Source organism: Ursus maritimus, unplaced genomic scaffold (assembly GCF_017311325.1).
Source record: "Ursus maritimus isolate PB19 unplaced genomic scaffold, ASM1731132v1 scaffold_28, whole genome shotgun sequence".
NCBI classification, from domain to species: Eukaryota; Metazoa; Chordata; class Mammalia; order Carnivora; family Ursidae; genus Ursus; species Ursus maritimus.
In genome coordinates, this window is record NW_024425341.1 from 4,055,272 (window position 1) to 4,069,235 (window position 13,964).

A 13,964-nucleotide genomic window follows, 5' to 3' on the forward strand; every position below is an offset into this window, starting at 1 on the left:
CCCTCAGTTTCCACACAGCTATGCATTGATTATTAAGCGGCAAACGTCCCTTGTGACTTTTCACCTCAGTAGACCAATGGTGAAGCAACAGAGTTCTGGAAGAATCACTGTAGAATCTACCCATGTTTTCAGCTGCTAGACAGTGAGTGCATTATATATTTTTTTTCTTCCCTTCCCTTCCCTTCCCTTCCCTTCCCTTCCCTTCCCTTCCCTTCCCCTCCCCTCCCATCCCCTTCCCTCTCCTCTCTTCCTTTCCTTTCCTTTCCTTTCCTTTCCTTTCCTTTCCTTTCCTTCCTTTCCTTTCTTTCTTTTTTTTTTTTTTTTTTGTTGTTGTTCTAAATTGTTTATTAGGTCAGGATTTTGCAAACATTACTTACATTAGCAGTAATATAAAGATGGAGCCAGAGAGTATTGTGTCTTCTCCATGCCCCACAGTGAGAACCACCAATAGCGTGGTGGAATTTGTGACCCTTTCCAGGGCCATGGCTCTTGCCACCTGCAGGTGTTAACCCTCGCATCTCCGTGTGCTGGTGGACTGGTTTGGTGATCCACTGGGTGTCCAAATTTCATCTGATAGCTTTATGGAATGGATCAATGAGGTTAACCTCAACGAATTTGTACATGGAATCTTTACCAACCCAGTAAGAATTCAGGACTCTTGGGGCGCTTCGGTGGCTCAGCCATTAAGCATCTACCTTCGGCTCAGGTCATGATCCCAGGATCCTGGAATCGAGCCCCACATCGGGATCCCTGCTCGGTGGGAAGCCTGCTTCTCCCTCTCACACTCCCCTTGCTTCTGTTCCCTTTCTCGCGGTCTCTCTCTGTCAAATAAATAAATAAAATCTTAAAAAAAAAAAAGAATTCAGGACTCGCAGAGCCCCACAGTGGCGTCCAGCTTGCTCCTCTGCAACAGACTGAAGCCTTGAGGCAAACTCTAGCTGGCAAACACCATGACGGGCAGACTTGCTATAGGTCACAACCTTAGGAGCTGGGCATTTGAGGCCATCACGTACCACACAAGTCTGATTGCCTCTTCCTCCATAGCTCCTGGATGTGCTTGTAAGCACCCATGTTTGCTTACCTTTGAGCTGATGGCTACAGCCAGACAGAAAGGAATGTATTATTTTTTCAAAATATTAATCATATCTTTTCCTAGGGTCTGATACACAGTAGTTAGGCAGTAAGTGTCACTCTTCTATTAAAGTCCTTAATGATTCTCTATTACCTTCAGACTAAAATTAATACTCAAGCTTGTCATTTAAAACCCAGTTGCCTTTCTAATTATTGACCCCAAATACTTAGGCCCCTAGCCATACTGAACTGCTTAGAGAGTCTCACCCAATTCACACTCTTTCCTGCCTTCTTGCTTTTGCAAACGTTATACCCAGATGATGAAATAAAATTTTCTCTGTCCACTCTCCTGACTAAATCCTACTTTGAAAATTCTCCATGGACTCTTCTAGGATCTCCCCAGGTGGTGTTAGATTTCATCTCCTTCCACAAACACACACGGACACACACAGACAGACAGACACACACACGCACCTGTGCCCCCATAGCATCCCGTTTTAAACTCCTATCATACATCCCACTGTATTATATTTATTTTGAAAAAACTTCTGGCTCCTCTGATAAGGAGAACAGGGATCCATTCTGACCATGAGGGCCCACGGATGGGTGCCTACAACATTTTCATTGCATGAGTGTATAAGGTACAAACCCTGGTTTCACTCTACAACTCTCAGTGTGTAAGAGAGGGAGTTGCCCAAGCAATACGCCATCTTGGGAAACCCCTATGTGCATTTAGAAGGGTAGTTGAGGTACTCCGAAAGACCATGTAACACCTAGACCATGGCTTCATTAATTGTTCTTTAGTGGAAGCTTTCCATCTTCTGACTACCCTCTACCAATGGGGGGAAATAGCAGTCACTCCTCCATCCTGGGCCCCTTTCTCAGTAAATCCCATCTGTTGGAGTATCCAAAAGCAAACAGCCTTTGCCGTGGGCCACAGTGATGAACAGAGGAGCTCTACTCTGAGTGAATAAAATCATGAATCCGTATTTTCTGATTTCCCCCAATGAGCGAATGGAGACCCAAAATGTTGACTGGCAACTGGAAGAGACATTAGATGTGATCTTTTGTTCCAAGTGTTAACCCAAGGGTTATTTTAACTGCAGACTTGAAAGGCTACATCTAAAAACCCTTGACACAATTAAAATGACTAAACTATGAAGCTTTCCCATATAGAGCAAGTGCCAAATAAACAGACAAAGAGACACAGAGCAGATAAAAGTGATTTCTCAGAGGCCGTGCCTTCCTGTCTTTCTGACTTACTAGCATATAAGTAATTGTCATTTTATAGAAAAAAAGAGAAGCTAAGTTTCTCCTAGAGAAACAGTCTAACCTGTGGCAGGGAATGAGGCTTTGGAGCCAGAATCCCCGGATTTGATTCCTGGCCTCATTAGTGGTGTGTTCTTGAGCTTGTCACTTTATTCCTCTGGCATCAGCGTCATTACACTATAGACACATTACACTATACACACACTGTGACAGTGCTAAGTGATTTAGTGCATTAAAAAACACTTAGAAAACTGTCCTAATGAAATGCAGTTGCTATTATTATGATCCTAATAATACAAATGTTATTAACAACCTATTTCACCTTTGTGTTTTTGCTTTTGTATCTTCAATTGCAATGAGGTGCCTTGAGATACATTTGGCCATCCCCATGCCATAGAACGATTTCTGAGCTGAACCAGTCGTACCTGTCCTAATGATGTTCATTTTCACCTCACATTAAAGATGAAAGCATTATGAAACTAAAAATCACCCTCGTGTAATCACATCAATTTTAACTTTTGTTGTCCCTGAAGGGAAAAGACAGAATGTTTCTGCAAAATCCACTGGAATTCTTCTCCACACTGTTGTGGATCATATCCCAGTTGCTTTCTAATTTGTTTCCCGTGTTATAGTCTTGCAATCAGAAAATAATGATAATATACTGCAAGAAAACTAAGTCAATACATGCTAATTTGCAAAGTGAGTAAGACAAACATTGTTCTCTATTGAAAACAACAGGGTCAGAGAATATAGTTATGCATCAGTGTAATAAATTCAACCTTTTGACTACGTTCAGCATCCAAGATGCGTTTGAAGTCTTTAAAAAGAAAATGAGTTGAAAGTCTTCATAGGAATATGCAGCTACCCTGGAGGAATAAGTTACCAAGTTTCCTTCCCAAGCAGTTTGTTAATGTCTTTTGGGGATCCTAGATAGACAGAGAAAATGTGTCACTAATAGGCTTATTCTTAGCATGGGCAAAGAAGACTTCAGGTGAGATCATTAAGCAAGCACAGTTTGCAAGCATGGGAAAATAAGGTCATGGAGCTGAAGACCCCTTTAGAGCCTCTGCTTTGGTAATCCCCAAATACCAAAATGAGCTGAGCCTTCCACCTGTCAAACACTTCCTCTTTTGTTCTTAATTTATACTGGTGTCATGAATGTCTTTGCAAATCTGATAGAAATTATAGATACTTCTCCCAGAAAAATGTACACACATAGGCACGTACTTCTGCATATAAATTTGTGGCTTTCGTGGATGTTCTCTTGTAAAAAATTCCTTCCTGATGGAGTGATTTTATATTATCTTCAGTAAACTTATCAATTAACATTTGAAAATAGGTTTGACCACTTCATTTCCTTTTTAAAAATGTATTATTTAAAATCCTGGCTTGTAACTCTCCCAGAAGATTTTAGATCATTCACTTGTTTTGTTTTACTCTGATCAGCAAGTTTCAGAAACCTCTGTACATGTTCCAAAATGCCTAATTTCTGGGAAATTTTATTTCTGTTTGCTAGGAAAGGGCGGCAGGCATTGACGTATGCCTTCTTAGAAAGATTTTATTATAATTTTATGAGAAAATAAACTGAGTGACTTTAATGTTATTCCCACATTGGCTTATATGGAATAAACATTGATAACCCACAGAATCTTGATCATAATTTGGACTCTAAACAAAATATATTGTTTTGGGAAAAATAAATGTACGAATGTACATAGCTCCTGGAGCCACAGAGGAAAAATTCCAAAAATATGGAGGAAAAAAAAGCTTTTTAAAGCTCACCCTCCGTGGACACATAAACACCACTGTTGATGAGTCAGTCAATGAATTTCTATGCCTATATCTTATATTTTAAAGTTGGGACAGAGAAACTTCCTAGATATTTGATGTGAGAATTTGCTTTGAAGAAGTTTGGCAATTAATGTAAAGCTACACTAAAAGCACATTTTACTCTTAGAGTAAAACCGTTAGAAATGTTTATAATAGTTTATAAAAGTTTATCATAATAAATATTTACCACCTTACTTTTTCCTTTGAGACCATTCATCACAGACCAAGAGCAGCTAAGTTTATAATAATTTATTAAGGTTGCATATCATTTGTCATGTGTAATAAATTATAAAAACCATAGCATCTTCATAAACTAGTATATCATGCTCACTTCCTAATGTTTACTGCAATAACTGTAAGAAATCTAATTAGATTATATTTTAGCATTAGTTAGCAGATTAAAAAAATCATAAAATTTTTTCACAGTACTTTGGATTTATGAAGGACCCCATTATTTTAGCTTTTGTGCAACCAGTTTGAAATGTATAAAAACCTTTTACAAACTAGAAGGGTTTTACTAAGCTGCTGAAAGTATCGCTAATTTGTAACTTGACACCCTCGTGGTGCACTTTTTCAGGCACTGTAAAAAATGCAAATAAAGAATCCATTACTGATCTCTAAGAGTCTATACCAATAGACCACATTGAAGCTTGGCCACATTTTGAAACATTCAAATAAAAAACTCAGTAAACATCGGGGCATAGTATTCTCTCTCTCCCTGTTTCCCCGTCTCCCTCCTCCCTCTCCCTACCCAGTACGGCTAAGGAAACAAAGTTCAGGTTGAATTTAAGTCCTGGAGCCTGAGAAAGACTCTGGCCGCAATTCTTCCCCAGCTCTCTGTTATCTTCAGTCTCAGTCCTCATTACATCGTCCAGACTCTCCTCTGACAGCGCATCAGTCCCTTCCCCTCAGGGAGAGTTTGCAAATCCTGCTGAAAGCATTTTGTTTTCCACTGTAACAGCACAGGCGTGAAATTGGTTGGAGTCTTTGTAACCAGTTTGTTCTGTTCCTTTCCAGCCTCTGCCGTCCTGATGGAAGAGAAGCTTAGGAGGCAGCCGCAAAATGCTGCATGTGTTGGGTCTCACAAACTCCCTTGGTCTTTAAATGTCTATTCTTGGATAACGTCCTTATCCATCCTCTTGTCCTCAGTGAACTTTGATGGAATATTTCCGCAGTTTCAGAAATTGGAAAAGCTTGTCTTTCGTCCTCTTCTTCAGGGCCATCAGGGCTCGTGTTTTCTCCTCCAAATCTTGATCGATGGCAAAAATGATCTTCGCTCGCTCCTCTGCTTTCTTGTCCCCAGAGTTTTTGAAAAGTCTCTGTAGAGATTCTTGGTCTATGTTTTCAAAGATGTTGGCCACGGCTTTCTTACGCGAGGCTGTGTCAAAGTGATAGCCATGGATGGACGGACTGACGCGCAGCGAGGTGGACATGATGGTGGCTTGGTGGCTTTGCTTTGCTTTCATCGATGTGGGGATCTTCGGGAATTCTCCCGGGCTCTCCAGAGAGTCTGTAGCAAAATCATTCCGGGACTGCTATTTAAAGTGTGAACAAAAGCTCCAGGCTCAAATTACACTGGTGACATCAGAGTGATCTCAAGGAAGAACAATCACAGACAGGTTTAACAGTTGAGTTGCCAATATCCTGTTCTTATGCAAAATGTTAAGAGCTGCGCTCAGTGATGGAGCAGGGATCTGGGGATTTCTTTTTACCACATCTGTGGCAGTAGGATTTTACAGGCTTGGGCCCGTCTTCCAAAAATAGCTGAAACCAGGAAAGGGCAAAGGTAAGACACAAACAAAGTGGCATAGACTCTCAAACTCTTTCCAAACAACCACCAAAACAAAGGCTTCTGCTAACTACAGGAAAGTTTTAATTCCCGGAGAAGTCATTAAAGTGTATTCCAAACATTTGGCAGCCCACACCCGTGTCCTTTGGACATCCCCATCCAGGGCCCCTCCACAGCTGTGGAGAGAAAGCCAAAGAATCAAGGACGTCAATCTGGACTACATCTGATTATAAAAGGAGAGTTCACCCACAAACACTGACATGATACAGCCTGAAACTGTGAACTTTCAGAGACTGTGTACAAGAGCCCATCTGTAACCACTGAATAAAACTGTCTTTTATTATTTATCTATTTAAATATATTTTTTATTTTTATTTTTTTAAAAAGATTTTATTTTTAAGTAAGCTCTACCCCCCATGTGGGGCTCGAACACACAACCCTGAGCTCAAGAGTCGCACATTCCACTGACTGAACCAGCCAGGTGCCCCCAAATTGTAGTTTAATAAAAATAATAATAGCAATAGACAACATCTCCTTAGGCTTGTGTATCTATCAACAATCCATATTTTTTTAAAAAGTCGGAGGGAAAGTCCATCAGGTGCTTTATGGAAATTGTACTCACAAGAGTGAGTTGACGTTTTCCTTTAATATTTATTTTGGCACTGCCTGGACATAGAGCAGTACCTTCTTTGGAAGAATTTAAATTTGTTCTTCTCAACTTCCACAGTATTCAGCCAGCCAGTGCCCCAGTGGTGTGGCGCACTTACATTCAACCAAGTGATAGATGTCAACTTCAGAGTGCCCCAGAGACCTCTCTTAGAGAAGCAGGGCTGGTCTTCAAAATTTCCTCTAATCAGTCAAATCACGTCTAGAACACACAAAAGGGGACAGAGTGTGGGGAAGGTACCTCACTAGAAAATTGAATTAGAGACTCTTCTTATGTATTCATTCATTCACTCACTCACTCATTAATTCAGCCAATATTTAATAAAGGTCTACTTTTAGCTAGAACATTTTTAGGCATTGGAAATATAAGAGTAAATGAAACTAAACCAAACAAATCAAGCCAATCAAACAAAAAATCCCTATGTTACCTTAATGGCGTTTACATTCTACCAGGAAATAGATACTAGAAAAATGTACATTTATAATCTAGATGATGTCAGAAAGTAATACCTATTATGGATAAAAACGAAGCCAAGTTGTACAGGAGAGGAAGAGGAAGGTTGAAATTTGCCTGGAATATTCAGGGGCAGCTTCTTAAATGCCACACTGTACAATGACTTGAAGGAGGCGAGGGAGTTAACTGTGGAGGTATCTGGAGGAAAGGTGCTGTAGGCAAAGGGGACAGCAAGTTCAAAGGCCGGAAGATAAGAATGTGTGTGGAGTACATGGAGAACAGCCAGGTGATCAGTACGGCTGGAGCTGAGTGGCCAGAGAAGAGGGGAAGGAGGTGAGGTCAGGAGGAGACGGCAGTGGGAATAGGATGGAGACAGACTGAATACAACTTCTGAGGCTTTTTCATGGATTGAGCTTTTACTCTGTAGAATATAGGTGGCCTTGGAGAATTTGGAGCTGAAAAATGACATGATTTTACTTATAATTCAAACTTTTTCTTAGTAGAGAATACATTTTAAGGAGACAAGCCATTGTGTGAGGAGAAAAAGACTAGTTCTATGGCTGTCAAAATAATCCAGGCAAGAGATGATGAAGGTCCTCACTAGGTGAGAGCTGATCAGATTGTGGGCATACTGTGAAGGCCAAGTCAAGAGGATTTGCTGAAGGCTCCGACGTGAGGAATGGAAGACAGATAGGAGCCCAGCACGACCTCTTCCTGAAGGATGCTTCTTTGAAAGGTATCTCTAGGTGAGCTGGTGCTCAGCTCGCCAGCTGTGGCCGTGGCTGCTTGCTCCAGCTTTCCCACGGAAGGACCCTGTGATCTGCCGCCGATGACTATGGGTTTACTGGCACACCTTTGTGGCTACTAAAACTGTACTCATTTTCCTCACTGTTAAAAATTGTTATTATTACGTCAGCAAGGATTTTTACTTAATTTTTATTAGGTGCCAAACACAGCGCCCCAACATTACACAATCCACCTTCATGTTGGCATTATCATTACTCAAGGCTTTGCTGACCTTATTAATCCTATGCTCTTTCTTGAGGCGATTCTTATAGGCTCATGCTTTCTAGCCCCTACTCACTGATTACTCCCAAATGTTAAGTCCCCATTTATTTAACTAACCGATCAATACAAATGTATGTAAATAGATTTGTAGATTTACATATATGTAAATATGGTACACATAGCTGTTCAATTATTAAAGTCAGAAACCCAGCTATAATCTTTCATTTCTCCCTCTTTTCTCTCCTATCTAGATCTTTCTCTGTCTCCCTTTCCCTCTCTCTATATATATATACATATGTGTGTGTGTGTGTATATATATTTTATCGACAAAATATTTCTCAAATCTATCCACTTTCTCTCCATTTGAACTGTTACTGTTTAGACGAGCTTTCATGTGGTGGATTCCCTAACACACAGACTTTAACTCCCTTTAGGATTTCCCCAGATGCTCAGCTGTCAGCCGCCTTTGGGGACAGCCTCCCCTGAAGAAGGTCACCCTCCTCTTGGTGCAGCCGCATCTAGGGACTGACCAACTCTGAGGGGTCATGCACCCTTCAGAGAATCCTTTAGGGTTAGCTGAAACCTCCCTCTGGCCAAACCTGTTTCCCACCCCCATCCGAAGGCATTGATCCCAAGAACACTCCATAATAAATCACCTGCCTGCTGATCTCCCTCTCGGGCTATGATTCCTTGGAAGCCCAGTCTATGACACCCTGTCTTCTCTCACCTGGACTAAAGCCAAACCCTTTTCCTGGCATTCCTGCTTCCACTCTTGCCCTTCGTTCTCTACAAAACACCCAGAGCAATCGTTTCTAATGAGCAATCTGGTCAGACCACTCTTGCTGTTACTCTTAAACAAAGCCCCCAAGTCTTAACATAGCCTTTTTAAGCACAATCTGCTCTGTTTCCTGACGACTTCGGCAGCATCATGATTTGTCACTCTCCCCCATGCTTTTATGCCTTCCAATTCCTTGAATGCACCACACTCATTCCTGCCATAGGTCTTTGCACACGTTTTTCCTCTTTCCGGAATGTTCTTTTCTACATTTTATTTCAGCTAGGTAATTCCTACTCATTCATAAAATCTCAACTAAAAGCTAATTGCTCAGAGTGGCCCTCTCCGTCCTCTGGTTCTTTTAGACGTAGATCAGTTCTCTTTGCCAACATACTCTTCACTATTCCTTCATAGTACTCACTACAGTTTGCAAGCGTACGTTAATTTTTCCAAGTATTCATTTAAAGTCTGACTCCACCAAAAGCAGCTATCAGATTAATCTTCCTCATTACGGTATCTAAAGCTCCTGTATACTTGTTTTTTCATAGTAATACTTAATAACATGTGTGTAATCCTATTTAATTCCATATCAATGTTTCATAGTAGGAATTATTGCAATCCTCATGTTAGAAATAAGAGAACTGAGGCATTGACAACTTATTACCTGTTGTGGGTGAATAACGGCCCCCTAAAACGGCCATGTTCTAATCCCTGGAACCTATGAATAATGGCAAAAAGAAACCTTATATTACAAAAGGGACTTTTATGGTGAAAGGAATTTTGCAGGTTTAAATAAGTTAAAGAATTGAGATGTAGAGATTATTTTGGCTGAGATCTTGAGATGTGGAGATCATCCAGGTTGGCTCATGTAATCATAAGACTCTAAAAAAGAGAGAAAGATGTTATGCTGCTAGTTTAGAAGTCCTAGGAAGGGGCCATGAGCCAAGGAAGGTAGACAGCCTCCAGAAGCTGGAACTGGCAAAGAAACAGGTTGTTCTTTGCTTCCTTCAGACAGAATAGATCATTACATACCCATTTTAGACTTCTGACCTCTTGAACTATAAGATAATAACTTTGTGTTGTTTAAAGCTTCTAAACCTGGGGCAATTTGTTACAATGGCAATAGGAAACTAATTTACCCTGCAAATCCTGCAGCTGTGATGAGACAACTTGAACCCAAGCTTATTTGAGACACATTTTTCCTCTTTCCAGAGGAAAGCCCATGATTTTAAACTCTCAACTGTATTACTCTCAAATCAACCACTAGCTCTGCTATCAAAAACCCTGAATAATGTTTCTACGTGACGTTGAGCAGTTCTTCTTGAGTGTTGCCTAAAAGCATTCAGATGCATTTGAGAGATTAAGGAGTTTCAAAATTGTTTAGAGGACAAGACCATCCACAGGGAAACAATGTCAGTTTCTGTTTCCCAGAAATGTGACACAAGCCTTAAGGTTGTCACTTGCTGATGCTCTTTGCCAAAGGTAAATCCATATGTGCCTGGAAAGCCTTTTACTGCTGTCACCCTGCCTGTTGCCTTCTTTGTATAAATATTTTCAGTGAATGATGTGGACAACAGGATCTAAAAATTTACTGGCAAAGATTCCCAAATTGCATGTGGACAGGACCATATCATATAGACATCTTACAGAATGTTTTCTTTCTGTAGTAAAGACAGGAGATAATGAAAGCTGTTTGAAAGAAGTAGTGTCTGAGGTCCTGTACTTTCTTCTGGGCTCCATTTTTGCCATATGCTTTCATCACACAAAGAGATTAAGTTTCTGTTTGACAGTAATACATGTGCACGGTTTGTTTCGTGTCTAATCACTAAGTGACTTGTATACCTCGTTATTCTTCATGTAATACCTACATGACTCTTCATCACAATATTGAAGGCAGATATTACTGACTTCCATTTTGACCACAAAGAAGGAACTAGGCTGAACAACCCACTCAAGGTAAGTGGTGAAAACTGCATTCATTTCCAATTTTTTTTTATCCCCAAAATCTCTTCCGGAAAGGTTTTCCTAAACTTTTGCTGCGTTACTTACCTCTCCTGGTCACATGACCAGGACTCTAGGTTTACCTTTTTAGATAAAAAATTATGACTTACTACTAAATTTGGTAAAGCACTAAAGATATAAAGGTATAGTGACTGGAACATAGAATGTATCCAATGAATACACACTGAATAATTACGAGTAAGTGAAAGAAAGCAAACACACAGAATTTTACTTTGATGCTGTCTTTATGTACCAACTCACCTTCCTAGCAACTTCCTGAATATGAAGCAGAGAGAAACCAACAACTGGAACTTTGTACGTCTTACTTCAATTAAATTATCCCTGGACATTTTTGTTTTAACAACAAAAATTTCACACTGTATTGCAATTTACAAAATGCTTTCACATATATTATCTCATACTGAGTAAGGGACAGGCGGGGTGAGGTAGGGAGAGACAGGTAGGGGGCTACTTAACCAGGCTCCCAGATGTGGAGAAATATTACAGACAAGATATTAATCAGAGAGAAGAAAACATAACAAATTCATCTTGTTTGTCTTCTGATAGTTTCATAATATTAACAATTCCATCTTGTTTGTCGTAAATGTTGTAGACAAGATATTTACCAAGTTCCCTGGTCAGTTTTCTATACACACCGACAATAAAAGCCCTCAATGGCAACCCATTTGGGACCCCTTGTCATCTAGAGACCTTTTATTCCTTTCCTTTCTGTTCTCACCTTCACTTTATAAACTTTCACTTCATGTCACCCTTTTGTCAGCGAGATTCATTCTTTGATTCCATGAGACAAGAACCTTGCAATCCTGCAACAATATGACTTTCATAACAACCCTGATATCCTTGTTCCTATTTTACAGATGAGAAAACTGGGTATCACAGAAATTAAATAAGTTTTCCCCAATCTTGGAGCCAATTAAATGACAGAGCTAGTCCTAGAACCCTCATTTTCTTCTCTGAAATCCTGTTGTATAGCTTCCCGATTAAGTTCATTTTCTTCTCTGAAATCCTGTTGTATAGCTTCCCGATTAAGTTCATTATTTACTTACTCCTATAGTTTGAAAGTTCTACCAAACTCTCTTTCATTTCTCTTTGCATGTATTTATTCAGTGATTTATAGATCCATTCGCAAAGTGTTGGATACTTACTATGTGCTATATGCTTGAGGAATTCATTGGGGCAATTGGACATGGTCTTTGTGTTTGTGGAACATGAGGTCTAGAGAAGAAAAGAGACTTTAGATAAATAAATAAACATACAAACATTATGAAGAAAATTTTCTTAAGTTTTAGAAAATGAAAATCAGGTGATATAAAGTAGGAAACAAGGAGAGGCTTCATTTTAATTTTCCCAGTTATGAAAAGCCTTTCTTAAGAACAGACATTTAAGCTGAGACTCAAAGTAAATACTGAAATTAACACGGAGAGGAGCAAGTTGGGGAGATTTGGATGCAGAAAGAAGTCCTGTGCAGAGGCACTGAAGTGAGAATGAGTTTGAAGGGCAGGAAAACAGACACAAAAACAATGCAGGCAGGAAACAGAAACCAACAAGGAGAGAGAAACTAGATTGGTAGGCAAAGGGCCAAATGATGTACAGGAGAGTACTGAAGGTCACGGCAACGATTGAAAATCTTATCCTAAGTGCAATGCGCAGTCTTGCAAAGATTTTAAGTATGGAAGGGGCTTCTTAATTTATTTATTTGTAATTACTTTGGCTGTTGGGCCATCAAAGACAACTAAAGAGAACAATTATGGTTTCAGATAATAAGTAGATTATTCTCAATGCATTTGGGAAATGAATTTTAAAGAACTTGGCGTGAATTGGATAGAGGATAAGGTACGGGTCAAGAGTTGCTCCAAATAGTCCTGTGCTCCTTGGTGGGAAGGAAAAGGCAAAACCGGACTTGGATTCAGGAGAAAGATCCAGAGTTTAGTTATGCACACAATCTGCATGCGTGGGAAACTGGCAAGATAGTCTGAATACATCAATCTGGAGCTCTGAGGAGTCTGAAGTATCTTTTGCATTCTTTACCCATTCTCAGCAATAATTGTCAAGAAATCAACATTGACTGTAGCTTGCTTTCTTTCTTTCTTTCTTTCTTTCTTTCTTTTTTTTTTTTTTCGCCCACTAATGCACAGATTTAGAACCCAGCAACGCCCGGCACAAGGTAGGTTTTCAATAAATAGTTTTAGAATTATATTACATTAAAAAAAAAATACTGAAACCTATGGAGGGCTAAGCAGATACAAAGGAGAAACAGCTGGTCAGTCAGTGGCTGTGTTGTTTCTTGTGATTTGATGTCGAAATAGTCTACATTTTTCTGTACTTAGAACGGCTGTCGTCTCTTAAGTAATTGTTTTAAGGGTCTTTATTATATCCCATATTTTTATATAAGGTTGATTCTAGATTTCCATTCCTTTGATGGTTGTGGTCAATCCTTTTTTAAAATAACCAGCAAACATTTTTCTTTCAGTACCTTTTATTACATGTACCTTCAATCTTCAATTATTGCTGATGAGAAGGAATAGCAGTTTTATTTAGAAACTTTAATTCTGACATTTATTTTTCATCATTGAAAGGAGCTAATTATAAATTCTGGAGCAATACACATTTCAAGGCAAAAAAAAAAAACTGGGAAATGCATTTTCAAAACGTTTCAGTCAAAATATGGGGAAAAAACCCACAACTGTATTGAAAAGAATTCCAGCCAAGACCATCTTAAGAAATGCTTCTTCTTTTCCATGTGAAATGAAACAGCTGTCTTTGCTTAAGCGTCAGTCTATATTTGTAGTGTTTCCTAAAAAAAGAACTGAAGATAAGCTTTTCTTTTTAGACATTTCAATTAGTTGTTCAGATTCAGATATTGAGCTCCTGGTATTTATAGCTTCTTCAAAAAGAAAACACTTGTGAACATAAACTAACATGTTTTTCTCAGGAAGTGAGCATGGGATATTTTTATATATTTATAGTAGACTGTGTGTTTCTATAATCTGTGACTAAAGCCAAAATACGTCTTGGTGAACCGCCTCCTCCCACTCCTAGCTCCCACCCTCTCCTTGCGTGCTTCTGGCTGAGAGTAGTGA

General features: G+C 39.5%; 1 protein-coding gene across 1 annotated transcript; it reads right to left on the bottom strand.

Annotated features, from left to right (window-relative positions):
• Window positions 1-4,404: 4,404 nt before the first annotated feature.
• On the bottom strand, window positions 4,405-5,826 carry TCIM (transcriptional and immune response regulator). The gene has a single exon (XM_008706306.2). It carries the CDS (start codon window positions 5,634-5,636, stop codon window positions 5,316-5,318), a length of 321 nt encoding a protein of 106 aa, XP_008704528.1. The 5' UTR covers window positions 5,637-5,826; the 3' UTR covers window positions 4,405-5,315.
• Window positions 5,827-13,964: the final 8,138 nt, after the last annotated feature.